General features: G+C 38.2%; 1 protein-coding gene across 8 annotated transcripts in view; it reads right to left on the bottom strand.

The window, feature by feature from the left end:
• groucho (protein) overlaps window positions 1-14,584 on the bottom strand; it is a 29,722-nt gene extending 15,138 nt beyond the window's left edge. For 4 of the 8 annotated variants that reach the window (XM_085506654.1, XM_085506658.1, XM_085506660.1 and 1 more), the window contains exons 1-9: window positions 14,156-14,584; window positions 13,853-13,953; window positions 13,215-13,278; window positions 12,442-12,486; window positions 3,367-3,429; window positions 2,401-2,475; window positions 2,265-2,291; window positions 1,867-2,056; window positions 1,476-1,492 (exon numbers count right to left, since the gene is read on the bottom strand). In XM_085506654.1, coding sequence (XP_085362780.1) covers window positions 1,476-1,492; window positions 1,867-2,056; window positions 2,265-2,291; window positions 2,401-2,475; window positions 3,367-3,429; window positions 12,442-12,486; window positions 13,215-13,278; window positions 13,853-13,953; window positions 14,156-14,176 — 603 coding nt within the window. In that variant the 5' untranslated portion in view covers window positions 14,177-14,584. 8 annotated transcript variants of the gene reach the window in all.
• Between the last annotated feature and the right edge of the window lie 742 nt (window positions 14,585-15,326).

Below are 15,326 nucleotides of genomic sequence, written 5' to 3'. Positions count from 1 at the left end.
AGTGATTTATCATTGTCAAGGCAGTATAAATCAGCACAATATTCTAGCAGTTTTTTGTTTAAATTGCTTGCTTGACTGAAAGATACTGTTTTTGTACAAAAATACTAATTGCTACATTTGTAGAACAAATTTCTAAGACCATGGTCAATCTAATTTTTCTGAAGACATATCAACTGAATATTAGACATGGTCTGTTAAAATCATTAGAGTGGAATGTACACTGATTACAAGGCCCCTTGAGACTTTAACAATGCTACCAATATCAGCAAATCACAGATAAGCATTTGAAGACTTACCTTTTCCATTTAGTAGTATTGAATTTTTCAGCAAAAGCTGACTGAATGGTTTATTATGGGCCAATTGAATATTTCTATCATGAACTATAGTATTTACAAGAACCATAGCATTATGCCTGATGACCAGGGAATAGATTCACCTTCCCACCATCAGAATGAGAGCAATTTGAAAGTGTGTCCTATAGTAGCAAGCAATGCTCTTTGATGTAAAGCCCCTAACTGAGTAAAGCTAATCCCTAAGGTAGATATTATTCGTAATCGCCGAATCAAGATGAAATAACTATGGCTTTATATTCTTGCTAAGCCTCTGGGCATAATCTGCCGGATAAATATTCCCATCACAAAGGTTAAAAGCTAGTGTTTTGCCCGGGCACTAATCACTATCCCTTGCGGCCATAAGAGGTTATTAAACATCGAGCCACTTTTGAAGCCACAATTAACTATTAGTTGGTAAGTTGAAGAATAGGCAACATATGTGACAAAGGTCGAATGAGACAGTTATACACAACAATGTAAGTTCTTGGTCAAGCGAGGTCAAACAGTTCTGAACAGACAGTGTCATTATGATTGAAACAAATTAGGTTCTCATAGGCATGATCCATAATTCTGATGTATAAAATGTAGTTGAAGATTGCAAGGTAAACAGTCAACTAGCTGTCTAATTTAGTTAGGTTATATGGAAACACATTGTACATACAGGTATGGAAGACAGTCCCCCACCCCACCCCACACACAGGTAATGGACATTGCTACATAATCATAGAATTCATCTACGTAGTGAAAAGAAAAATTTCTTCTGTACACAGGATATAGAGACGATCAGGTTTCCAGAGAATGATCTCATTAGCTATAATACAGTTTGCACAGGTAGAGAAACTTAGCGGTCACACAATACTTGCTTATCTGTCATTACTTCTTAACATGACAACTTCCAAAGCACTTCACACAATCTACAGGTAGCATAGCTTGCTGGAAGCTCTCAAGCCTCAAGTGTTCAGCCGATCATTTTACCAAAATACCACACGGCACACAATACGCACAACAAAGATAGCCGAACAAAAGACGCAGGTTTCAAACCAATGCATGCAGATTGCATTTCAGCCACTCCAAAGCCTACTTGAACATTCATACAGGCTCTACACGATAAAGAAACTAACAACAAGTGCTGTGACGTCTTACCTGGCCATCTGAGGGAGCTGTATTTCCATTGGTCCACAGTGAAAGGCGATCAGATGACGAATGATTGTTGTTCAAGTGTTGAAATACAGCACCATGAAATGTTACCACCGATTGATGAGCAAGCATCGCCAATATCAGGTCAGCAGCAGAGGGGGTTCAAAAAACAAGCATTTTAATTAGAACTACAAGACACATGAAAACCAATCACTCTCTGTGATATATATACATTATTAGCCAGGTCACTCACAAAAACATTTCACTTAAAGTATGAATGTAATGCGACGGCTAAACTGAAATCATGTACATAATTATAGTCTACAATTCTCCCATGATGCATCACACTGTATCACATGAAAACACTGAGCCAATCAGAATAATACCAGACACTGACCTGATTTTTCATCTTTGACCGACATTGAACTTCCAGGAAGATTTGACAACGCATTGGACACTGCCAATAATCCCGAGCTGCTGACTGATGGCATGTGATGGGGTCCACCAGGCAGACTACTAGGATGTGGTGGCATAGGTACTGGCGGTGGGTGAGCATGAGACAACGGGTGCTGCAAAGCCTGTTGTCCCTAGAAAGGGTACAGAAAAAGTCATCCACTTATTAAAAATTCCAAAACATGCACATGCAGGATAGTCTCATTTTAAAACTTAGACGTAATAATATTATCTAAGAATATATACAGGGAAGGGCAATCTGATAAAACGTGCACACATACATGCCATGTGGCATACCAAATTATTCAAAATGGGGGGAAAAAACAGAAAGATTATACTTACGGAAAAATGTGGGAAAGCCGATTGCTGCTATGGGATAATAAAGAAATAACAGATTAGATTTTTTGCATATTTGAGATAAGTAATAACACACAAACATAATGAAATTTGCAATGTTGTATTTGTAAATGCAACCTACCCCAATAATGGCATTCAATTCAGTCATCGTAACCTGCTTTGCTCTTTCTACAGCAGCTGCTACTTGTTGTTGATGCTGGGGAAAAATAAACAAAATCAACCATAGAGTAATACTATCAATAACATATTGTTCACTTTCTAAACATCCACCTTAACAGATTAAAACACCAACTGTTTTATTACTTGACCCTCTGAATGAAATCCCTACCACATGGGTAAAATGCTCAGTAAAAAGCAACTTTCATGTTATTCACCATTTGGGAAAACTTCAATGCCAATTTGTCAGTATGTATATTCACTTTTAATGTCGCTGAAGCATTTGGTATATGGCCATTGCTGTAAACATTTATCTGTTACACCTGACACTGATCAGATGACTTCCCAAGATGCTCATCCACAACTGGCTGACTAACAAGTCTAGTCCTGACTCCAAATTCCTTCACGCTTCACTGCTTGTAAATCACCTTGTGGTGTTTTATCACCAACAGAACATTATATTTCCCCTACATTTGACAAGTTGACATCTCCATTGTGCTAATCAGTTCTCTAGGGAGCCACCACAACATTATTTCCTAACTCAGATAATGAATCACACTCCCATGATACACTGCTCACTCCAGTCCTCCCAAGATGCTTTGCATGTGTTGCCATAGCAACACACACCACGAGGAATTAACTTCTATTTAAGGGGCTATATTCGTTCTAATCTCCCCATTATTCATTTTGCTTTGCATTTTTAATGGTCGTTCATACCCACATCGTTCACTTTCCATTGAAGCGTTAGATATTTATGCAAAATAGAAAAACATTTATTTGGAATAAATGTTATTTGCAATAAATGTTTTTTTCATCTTGAGTTTGAAAGGGAAGTAAAACAAAACCAGGTATTAAATTAAATAATATATTCTGTGTGATCACATTTCAAAAAAAAAAAAAAAACCTATTTGATAAAAAAAATTAATCTTACCTCCTGGGATAAAAATGGAATTATCTGAGCACAAATTGCATTCAGCCTCTTAGCAATCTCTGTCTGAAAAGGGGAAATAGAAAAGATTATTTATACAAGGCAATCATTGGGTGCATTGCATGATGGGTAAATAGATGCACTGTGGGTAATTTGACACTCTGGTGAATATGGCAAGCCCCCAATAGCATAAGGAATTGGAGTAGAAATAATAATTCATGTCGAACACAGAGTCTCCACTATAGTCATGCTTCAAGCGTATTCCCAGAGCTAGTAATATTTTCATTATAGCCTGTGACGTCTTAACTCTATCAGATGCACATCAAGACATTGGGGAGCGATCGCTGTAAAGGCAAATACCTGATACAAAATTGATTGCATATGCATTGCCTGCAACCACACCAGAGACCTCATATACATTTAAGCACAATTTGATATTACACACTTTTTCTAGATTCCTAGTTTTAAAACTAAATTGGCTAGCTCCCCTGCCTGAACCTAATCCTCCATTTTGGCAATTTTTTTTTCGTGAGTAATCTTGCAAATCTAGTCTTAAGGGAGCTGCCACTCAATGTTTCTTTCTTTTGATGTCAGACCTCAATATCCATGCTTTTTAGGCTTGGATAATCTCTGTAATCTTGGCACTAATAAGCAGCGGTGTGCTTGTCATGTTCAGAATATTTCATGATATCTTGATAAAGGGTCCTTTGTGTGGAATCCGCATTAACAAGGGCCTTTTCCAGTGCTAATAAAGAACTATTGTGACAGGTCAGATTTACAGATTAAACTTAGCCACCATAAGAAGAAAAAAAACGCATATAGAAATGAGCAATATTGCCATCTAATTTAATCCTCCTGTTGGTGTGAAGAGTCAAGCACCAAAATACACTTACATGCAAAAATAACAGAATTAATTGAACATTTAATAAATTACATTTTTATTTCTAGCTTTAACACAAGTCAAAAAAATCAAATTATCTAGTGCAAGCCATTTTTTTTAAAGTTCAACATTCAAAATGAATGAAATGTATCCGCCATTTTTAAAAAAATACTATTTCCATTCCACACTGCTATTCTACTAATTCCCTAATTCCCACGTGATGTAGTTTTTATTGTAACCCAGTCTCAATTTTCTGCCAGCTAACCAATGAATTATTAAACCTTTAATACCAGGGAGACCAAATGCTATACAATAAAGAATAGTGCTCATTGCAGGGTAAAAAGACATACCAAATTTACATAAAAGCCTCTCAAAGCAACGATGTAGAGTTTATTGACAGAAAAATTATTATCCATCGTAAGAAAAATCCATTACACTTATATTTCCTCTTGGGGGAATGCAAGTAGAAGTATTAAATTTTATGCTGAAAAGAAATCTTAATAACCCTCAATATTCACAAGAGAACGGGATAATATCACTTTTCAAAGTAATCAGTGGTATTACTACGATGAATACAACTAAGCATATAATGAATGCCAGTTCAGCTACAATTGGAGTGTGCTTGTCCTCGGGGTATCCCCAACACATTATCTCAGAATGTGCCATTGCACGAGATGGAAATTAATTCACAAATGGGATTCTCACGTCAGATGACGTAGATATTGTCAAAACGAGCAAGATAAAATTAGCCTTTATGTAAATGCGAAAGCATCATGTCATAGTCCTAATACAGCACGTATTCAAATATAACTGACGATAGATGGATGGATGAACAATTGCAGACTCTACATATTTTTTAATTTTTGTATTTTTGAGAAGCTTACAGCTGCTGTAGCACCTCCTGCACCCGCACAGCGGAAACAAAAAACAATCATAATAGAGAAACAAGAGAGGAACTGTTTGCGAAGCCACTCAGGCTTAAAATCCACATGATTTCATATAATTTGTAGGCCTCCTTTGTATGTTCGTTCTTTGTTAAGTGTTTCCCCCTGGCAAATAAACCAGCAACGTCCCCTGTGTACTCATTACAAGCAGGTAGATCAATACACGAGCTCACAAGATAGCCGATCAGCCGACCGTTGAGATAATAAATGACCTTATTATGCAAGTCTATTAGAACCTTTGAGCGTCCCCAATGACAACCAAAACGAGGCTGCTATAATTGATCAGACCATATACCTGCAGACCATTTGGTTACATCATACTCCCAAAAAGGACTTGATTGTGAATCGTTCTTAGTGCGTCAGCCGGCATCTCCCAGTGGAGATGAGGGAAACGACTTACTACAATTGACACAAAACTGGTTCTAACAACATCAATTTGGGATATGCTTTCCAATGCAGAAAATGACAATTGCCCACTAGGGAAATCAGCCACCAAAATATCACTTTGTCTGCATTCAATATGGCCGACTTCTAGATTTATACAGTGGGTACACTGGGATTTGATTGTAATGGGATAAAGTGGGTTTCAGCTAACTTTATTAAATACATAATGTTTTCCCAATAAATTTATAATGAGTTTTTTTCTAAACTCCCAGCTTGGACATCTTGGATGACGTGCTCAGCACACATAATAAAAACTTTCCTTTATACGAATGCCATAAAAATTACGCAGAAATTTATGAGCCTTCCTATAGAGCCCTTTAGTCACTCAACAGCACTGTGACGATTTGCCAACACACTGATGCAATTTTGACAGTTGCTGTTAAGCACCTCTTTAACTGACAAAGAGGCTACTCATCGCAATACATGTTAAAGCAAGAGAGGATTTCAAAGAAGAAAACTGGAGGAGCTGAGAGCCTGGCTATTTCTACTCGTACAATCATTCACAAGGATGCACTAACACCAAATAAGCTTATATTATTCAGAGTTTTAACAAACAAAAAAAAAAAAAATAAACATGTACACTTTTAAGACAGAGAAAAACCCAGAACAATTCAATATTCCCAAATTCAAGTTGATCAGATGTTGGTGATACAATCTTGATTATCACTCCAAATTTCTATATCCCATCTCAGGAGAGCCTGACCACCCCTGTGGTAAAATGAGCCAAACCATCTTGAAAACCACCCCTTGTAATCATTGTTGTTCTGCTTAGCTTAGATATACAATACAAAGTCATTCATCCATGGCCACCGTCTTTATAATGAAAACTGACAACATCGTCAATAGAGGCCAGCAACAGGGGCAGCAATACACCGCAGCTGTGTCTACCCAGACCGTACCCACTCAACATACGACACCAAACAAATGATCCAAACAATCAATTGAAAAATACACTTAGTAACTTTATATGCTAGAAACAACAAAAACATTTGCCGGATACAAAAAGGGGGGGCCACGGACATGGGATAAAAACATCAGGCCAGTGCCGTACACCATCCGTGACGTTTTCAAGCAATGTTTGGGTTTTAAAAAAAATGGGGACAATGAGTTGGGAACTAATCCACATAAAAATAACATTCAAGTCAATAAACTAGAGTTAAAGGAATTCTATTACACTCAAAAGAAAATAAATGGTCACGGGGGAGGGTCAAGGAATTGCATTATTCAGGTGTGGCAGACATGCTTGAACGACTAGCATACCAGACCACGATGAGCCTGAGAAGGTTCTTTCTGGTAGAGGTGATGAAAGATGTTGAATTCTTGGTACATGCTTTGTTGCTTCTTCAGCAGGAAAACATAATGCACAGGACCATCAATGGGAGGGATGAGTAATTGTCATGGTCATACAATACAAACAATACAGCTATCTACAAGGGCATATGATTTTTAAAGCGATTACTTTCATTACAATTTTTGTTCAAGCTCTAAGAAACCAAAAGTGTTCTTTAAACGATCCCCCCCCCCACAATAAATAAGGCAACAAATCACAGATAGTTGATGCAGTCAAAGAAAGGAAAAAAACATTTTGTGTAAAATGAATGCATGAACAGTTCTGTGTCATGAAAAAGGGTTGGGGAATGCAGAGTTTTCCACTCCAAGGAGTCATTCAAGTGAAGTTTGCAGTTGGTGATTCTGAATGGTTAGTGGAGAGAAGACAGGAAACGCATCACTTGGTTACACAAGACTGAGTTTTGACGTAAATGTACAGAATCTGCATGTGATAGAACCAAATTACCAATCAATGCACATTGCATTGAGAGAAATTTTGCATTAGTGTGGCAAACACCCGGAATAATTCAGATAACTCAAGCGCACCGTTGCACAAAGCACAAGGGAATAAAACACACGGTACACACCATCCAGTCAGAGATACATCATTGTCATTGAACCTTAAAAAATAATAAATAAATTTACATTGTGCTTATATTCTTACAATAAAAAAAATCAAGTTTAGAAAATAAGCCTTGTATATTGTTTTAATATTAATCACGTGAAAGTATTGGGGACTAAACAATATATTATCAAAATGGCTAATAAATAAATAGATGATAACAACAAAAATAAGTTATTGGCCATTTTGTTATTTAGACTGTCTATTGGGAAAATACCAAATTATTATTTGATACAATCAATTTCCCATATATATGGAATATTCCACTTTGCTGCATGGGGACACTGCTTCTTGTACCGTACATAATCTAGCTACATCTTAATGTATAATAAGGATAAACAATTTATACAGGGTGTGACCCTCCAACCCCCCCTTCTGGATTTCACTCCATCTAGTTTCATCCATATGTTAATAACTGTGGCGATTACTACCCAGGCTATCAAATTACCTAGACTACTTGCATTTTCTTACTTTACACCCTAGAACACAAGAGATGCAAATAAACCTGCTTTGATCCCCTTACTACTTTATTCAACATGCCACTCAATGATCAACTGACATTATCTTTTGTGCAGGTGAGCGGCCAAGCGCGAACGGATTCTGTGAGCGTGGCAACTCAGCTCAAGCGCAAAACATTTTCGATTTGTAGAAAAATCCATCCATTACTAGATAATTAATATTGATTAGGTATTTGTGCAGAAGAAGTGAAGCGAGTTACATTTTCCATGCAGGCAAGCAGTCAAGCAAAAACACACTCCGTGGCATATTAAATTTTAGCATGAGTTCTTGCCTGTATACCACCCATAAAGCATTTGCACAGTGGCGCGTAATCCTGCAATCCTGGTGGGACAGGAGGCAGGGAGGGAGGAAAAATTGGCCATTTCCATGACAACACCAATGGGTACTACAGTGACGCAAACGAGACCCAATTTCCTGCCCACTCAATGAACCCCCCAATGTCTTGTTAGGTGATAGGTAGTAAAGCCGAATAATATGAAAAGACACTACATCTCATGTGAGTTGTGTGTTACGCTGTCAGCTTCTTCTGCCTCAATTGTTATGAATGGGCAGATTTCACTCAGTCCACTTCATTCCACACTATAAAGAAATCACTAGTCTAATAAGGGACTATGTCTGCAAGTACTTAAACTACATTTACACACACACACTCTGCCAAAGTACAACTAAAGTGAAGCCGATATGAGATAAGCAGAGAAACAATTTTTTTTTCAGCCTTCTTGTGAAACTTAAAAGCAGAATTTCCTTTAAAAAGTGACAAGCTGCATGATATGCCAAGACGCATTGATGAATTACCAACAAGCGGCAGGCTGAGGACACTTGAGAGCTGGTCTTCAGATATTTACTATTCTAGTTTAGTTTGAATTGCCTTATCAGAACAGTCAATGAAATCTTTACTCAATTGACTATCTTAGACAGCAATGATTGAATCTAGCAAAAAACCTGGTAGTAATTTGACTGAAATCAGTTTAGAATTACATTTCAAGTTAGACACATAATTCAATAGCCACTACAGAAATGACAGTGTCACTTGAGTAAAGCAAGTTAAAAATATTCTTGGTATGTCAAATACAAATTAAATTTACCACACAAAAATTTAACTTAAATTACATTATTTACTAAAAAAAACTTTTAAAATATATTGCAAGAAGAAAACAAACCAAATTAAATTTATTACCCCCGGTAGTTTTATATGGCCATTGTAGGTATTTTATGTTTACATATACAAGTAATCAATGACTCCTATCCAATTCATGTACTGTGTGCAGTGTAAACAAATCACCTTTAAACATGTTTATATAAAACTCTAATATTAATATCATAAGAAACTCAATAAGAGTGCACAAGGAAAAAATAATTAATCAGTGTCTATTTTCAACAGGGGGAGGGGCGAGTTAGGTATGGAACATTCTATAAACATCAGACAAGGAAACAAAAATCAAAGCAGAAGAAATTATAGATTGAATTGAAATTAGCCCACAGCAATGAAAATATGGGGAAAAGTCAATGAAATTGATCGTTTTAACCTTCTCTTTGTAAGTACGCCATGTTTATAGTGTCGGCTGTACATGTACTTGTATGGTTAAAACTACACTTCTGTACAATACAGCATCTAATAGAATGCTGTTATGGTAGCACAACAGTCACAGTGCTAACCTGCCCTCTTATACTTGCACATACTATTTACACGGCCAGGGATCATTTCCTAATGTCTCCATTCCCGATGTAAGCCATTTCCTACACAGAATACATCATCAGGGGCACTAGGATTTATTTAAAAAACACTGTCTCTTGCAATGGCCTTGCAAAATATTTACGAACTAAGATTTGTTAATTTTAAAAAGCACTTAACTAAGGAAGAGCTGTCTATCACCGTTTGTAAAGACTTCATTATAAAGCAAACATAGCAAGGCATGCATATTGAAAATGCAACCGCTCAATACTGCTACTAAATTTACTGGGCATTGTCGCAGATAATGGGCTCTCGTAATTGGTCATATTGTGGATCTACAACGGTTAGGCCCTATTACTATCAACAAGCTGTACATAATGAATTCATGCCTGCCATTGATAAGTCCAATCTTCTCAACTCGAAAGCCAACTCAGCACACTCAAGAGCGTTATCATTATTCTTAGTTGTGCCTATCTTCTTTATAGCATATTAAAACATGACCCAGTCATTTGCATTGATTACTGATGTATCCAAACATTTTGTGGTTTGAGGCTCCAGTCAATAAAACATGCTTCATAAAAACTCTAGTTCTTAAAGACATGAGCGGGTCTCATATATGACTAACAAATTTAGGTCTTATAGAAAAGATCGATTAAATAGCACTCCATTTTCCGATAGATAGGGACTCCAAAATAAAGCGGACAATATTGTTATTTTTTTGGCCGTCTAAGCTAATCAGATCCTGAAGGAAAATAATTTAAAAGAAAGCAGAATGTTATACCAGGGAGTGAAACTATAGATGCACAATAGTGTGCATGACATACAGCCTTACATATCCAATAGATATATAGAACATATCGGTGACAACATTATATAGGTTTATTGTATGCTGTCGGGCATAAGCCAAACTTTGTTATTAGCCAGGGTGTTTTTCTTTTCTTCTCCATATACCCTGGGTTGACACATCTGGCTATGTTTAGAAAATTAGGTAGAATGAAAGATACATGAAATGAAACACAATCCAGTGTAGCAGATGGAGATGCACCAAAAGCTGGCAACACACAAACCATTCCACTTCCTTCTAGGCGCAAACAGTTAAATCCCTGAATACACCATACTTTAAAATAATTTTCTTTAGCAGGATTAATATTCGAAAAAAAAAGACTTTTTGGCTATATTTTACTGTAATACATTTTTCATTGAAAACTAGAATAGAATCTCAGTGACAATCTCAGTCGTCAACAAAATACGGGGTTAGATACAACATGGAAATAAATAAGCTAGCACCCCGTACACGGTGGGATCACTTTATTAAACACCCGTCAGGCTTTCCATTTCCATTTCTACAGTGAAAAGAAGCCATATGCTGTCACTGACCGGATGAAATAAAGACTACTATTTTATTACTACTTTGACAATACCTCGGCAGCAAGCATAGATGAACTTGTTATGTGTGCTCGTAAAAGGTAAATGGCTTTTCAAATCTAATGGCAGCGGCTTTTATGAGAAGATATGTTGTTTTTGAAAATGAAAATTTAATGCACATGTCTGAGGGTAATTGAACACAACACAATAAGAATAACCAATGACTTCCAAATGAAAAATGACCCAATACTTATTTTCTCGTTGCCACAGCTGATAATTTGTGATTACTTTCCTCCACATAGTAGATGCATGGACAGCTATTAAATCAAACATGGATCTATTTGACGATCGTTTCCACAGAAAATGTGGTTAATTTATCTCACGACATGCAACACAGCCCACGGGAAATTATTCTAAAGATAGGTGACTAAAATGAGAATTGGCCGGCTGCATACCTCCCTTATAATGAAAACGCAATGACCACTCACAAATGGCGACAACTAATAGTAATTGCATACATTATAGATATGCAGACAAACAGAAAGACACAGAGTCAATTCCTCCAGGGGGTCACAATGATGAAATATAGATGAGATTTGGGAATATACGAATATCACACTGAGTTGTATCAGTTGGGCTACGGCTTCTATTAACACCAAGTATCAGCTCCTGGGTGGACTCTAATAGAAAAATGACAGTATGCCTCGATAATAGAGGCCATTGCAAATAAGCATCCCCTGGGGAAATAGAGTAGAAGCGCCATTATCTCGGCTTCCTGGCGTTACTTAGTAATAGTCCACATTCATACACTATGCAAGCAGATTATCGGCAACAATTCATCAACCATACAAATTATAGAGGCGGCTGCAGTCAACTCAACCCTGTCCTGTATGCGCCTATTCAATAGTTGGCTCACATACATAAACCGTGTTCCTTTGTCTAGGCCATGCTTGACTGCAGCCCCTGAACCAATCATCCTCAAGCTGTTACAAAACGTACTGACCATGCCCCAAAGGCAAAAGATTTATCAAATTTGTATACAAGTACTGGGTGTTGGGAGCAGAGGGGAGATACCACAGTTCTTAGTCATTTTACCCGTACCCTGCCCTGTTAATTGATGTGAGACGATTGGTTCAGTCCCGAAAGCAAGGTGATAGCACCCCCACCACACACTTCTTCATTTCTGTGCTTTTGATTACCTACCAGTTTATATTCACCACCGTACACACACACTCGTACAAACAAATTTATGAGAGACATAAAAAAAGGCAATAACAATACAAAGTGGAACATTTGGCCCTACCTGTTTGTGCATCTCCACATTGAGCCCATAGGACATTTCATAATACTGTAATGAAAGGAAATTGTAGACTGAAGTGTTAAAAACCAGCCAAGGATACCATGTATACGAAGTCAGTCAAGCATGAAGGAAAGAATGCATCCAAGCAGACAAAAAAAACTGGCTATGTGTATATGCGGATTAACTCATTGGGCATTCTCAGGCCATTGAATGTACCTAAGCAGTGCAAAATAAACAGACATACTAATTCAAAGCTAAACAGAACAGGGGGTAAAAATTAAAGGAGTGGGATCTCTCGCACTTGGCATCTTTTTGCCTAGCTATGTCTAATGTAACTGCTTGAAGAAGAAGTAAATGATGTCCTAGGGAAGCCAGGTTGCTCTACAGACCCAGTTTAGGCATGGGTCATGGGACAGCTACAAACCAACTATCACACAAGCCATGCAAATTGTTCATTTCAGTGACTTAAAACTGTCTATAGAGGGGCTATGAACTAACATTTCAAATTTTCCAAATAGGAGGGAGGGGAAACAAAGGCATTTTTTTTTCCAATTAACAAGCTATATCCTAATGCATTATGGGTGGTAATTGTTTTTAAACATAAACAATAAATTATAAATAGTGAGGGCTGCTTTGGGGATTAGTATAATCCCACCCTGTGAATTGTTTGGGAAATAATAATTCCATTCACAATAAATAACCCCCACCCCACATGCACACACACCCTTTCAGTATCAGTTAATTGTTTATATTGAACAATGTAAATCACCCCTTACCATGACGTAATGCCTTTGCATTTCTGTTTTTTCACTAGCCAACTTTTCACACTCCATCTTCAAGCTGACAATGCACACAAAACAAAAATGTTTGTAAAAAAAAATAGAGAGCGGTTTATCAGGAATGAATAACGGGAAAATCCATCATCAACAGAACTCGTTAATAGTGTCGATATAAATAAGCATGTCTCCCTATGTCTGACAGGAAATCGTCAATGAAACCCAGCAAAGCCACACATTTATTGTTTTTGTTCTTCTTGGGTGAATGTACGCTGACCGAACTATGTGATACCGTTGGGTATTCGTCCCCATGACCGCGATTGTGGTTTAAAGTGTGACACTGGCCGGAAGTGTGGAGAAATTCAACGTGCACAAACCAACTACAATCAACGCCATGGTTGTAGTGTGGTACGAGTGTGTGTGGCTACTCAGATATCGATAACTTGGCCTGTAACAATTAAGGACAAAACGGAAAGCCATCTGCCCGATCGTGTAATATATACCAACGTGATAACAAAAAAGGAGAAAAAAACGAAATTGAAAAATAAAATATAACACTGGATTATTCGCGCTCGTCTCGGTGTAATGGTTTTCGGAAATGATGTGAAAAATAAATAAATTCAAATTGAACAAAATACCTGTGATACTGCGCCTGTAAAAAGCTAAATTCTTCCTTTATCCTGTCGCATGATTCTGCCACTGTGAACTTGAACGGCTGACCGGGTTGGTGAGGAGGGGCCTGCAGTAAAACAGAGGATAAATACGAGGAAGGAGTGAGACGATGAGGTAGTTTGTAAACACAACGGTGTACACGATCGAACATGACTACGAACAGGCGTCGAGAAAATATACCGTGCGTTGTATTATAGTGTTACCACCACATTGGCGCTCTCACTCGCTTCAATTCCACGGCAAAGAAATATCGCTTCATTTACACTTACAGGGTGTCGACTCTGATACATGGCGCCTCGAATCGTGCCGTCGACCAGGCAAACGTCGTAAAAGTCGAAGAAATGGATCACAGGTCGTCCAGAGAACGAAAGACTTGGTTCTATTTGTTAAAGAATCACTTGCTGCAGTTGACAAACGTTGCGGAGCTTTTGTAAGTTACACCGACAATTAGACCGTTGCATATAGAATCCCAATCCTACCACTTTCCCACGAACTGTTCAGACCACCTTTTTCCTTAGATTCCACTCTCCAAATTCGCCCGCCGAGGGACGAAAAGGAGCGAGATTTCGGGTCGTAATCGCGATTCGGGACGGGGTCGTTCGCCGTAACGATCGTCGACGCTGAGAAAATGCCACACACAAGTATATCTGTACACGCGGTTCATGTAGAGCGACAAAAGGAGGGCAAATACACTTGCCATATAAGGCAAATAAATGATTGGCCCTATCAACGAAACCAATCAAACATGACCACCATTAGCGCGCACAGTAAAGAAGCCCACGTGGTACAGCAAAGACGGCGACTAGCTGTAACAGACTGGCCAATCACAACAAGGGATTACCCGCAGAGCAGCTGCGACTCATCCGATAATGAGGCAAATCTGTCAATCATCAGCTTCCCAAGCGCTACCTTGTAGTTGTCAATCAAAGTAACGTGGGCTGTGTTGACATATCCGCCCACTATGCTTAGCTGATTATAAGTGCCTGAAGTGGCAACTGGAACAATTCATTCGATAACATGTACGGGGAAGACAGCTTGTTGTCCAAAGTTTATTGCGTTGCCAAGCTCATATTGCTCAAAAGGAGTACTCTTCGCGCCGGAAATTACGAGTTCATTCCACTAGCGCGCTCGATGAAAATACAGCGCGGCGGATTTTTTAACGGCGGATCTCGGGCTTGAGGTGAGCGGGAAAAAAAACTTTTGGGAAGCTACAAGCTGAAATAAAATACCGCTCTACGCACACCTGTCAATGGAACCTCAGAGACAAAAAGACCAAGTTCTAATCACTGGATTTTCGTTGTAGTCATTAGAAGGTAACAGATGCCGCTTTCGGGTGGTTAACACCGAAAGGACTGAGCGGCATTCACGCTGTGCCACGGTGATCAATGTCCCTTTTTGCTTCACAATAGCGGGCAGTATTATGTGTCACTCGACGCCGAT

This window comes from Saccoglossus kowalevskii, chromosome 13 (assembly GCF_978046115.1).
Source record: "Saccoglossus kowalevskii chromosome 13, keSacKowa6.1, whole genome shotgun sequence".
NCBI classification, from domain to species: domain Eukaryota; kingdom Metazoa; phylum Hemichordata; class Enteropneusta; family Harrimaniidae; genus Saccoglossus; species Saccoglossus kowalevskii.
This window is presented reverse-complemented; position numbering and strand designations above follow the sequence as displayed.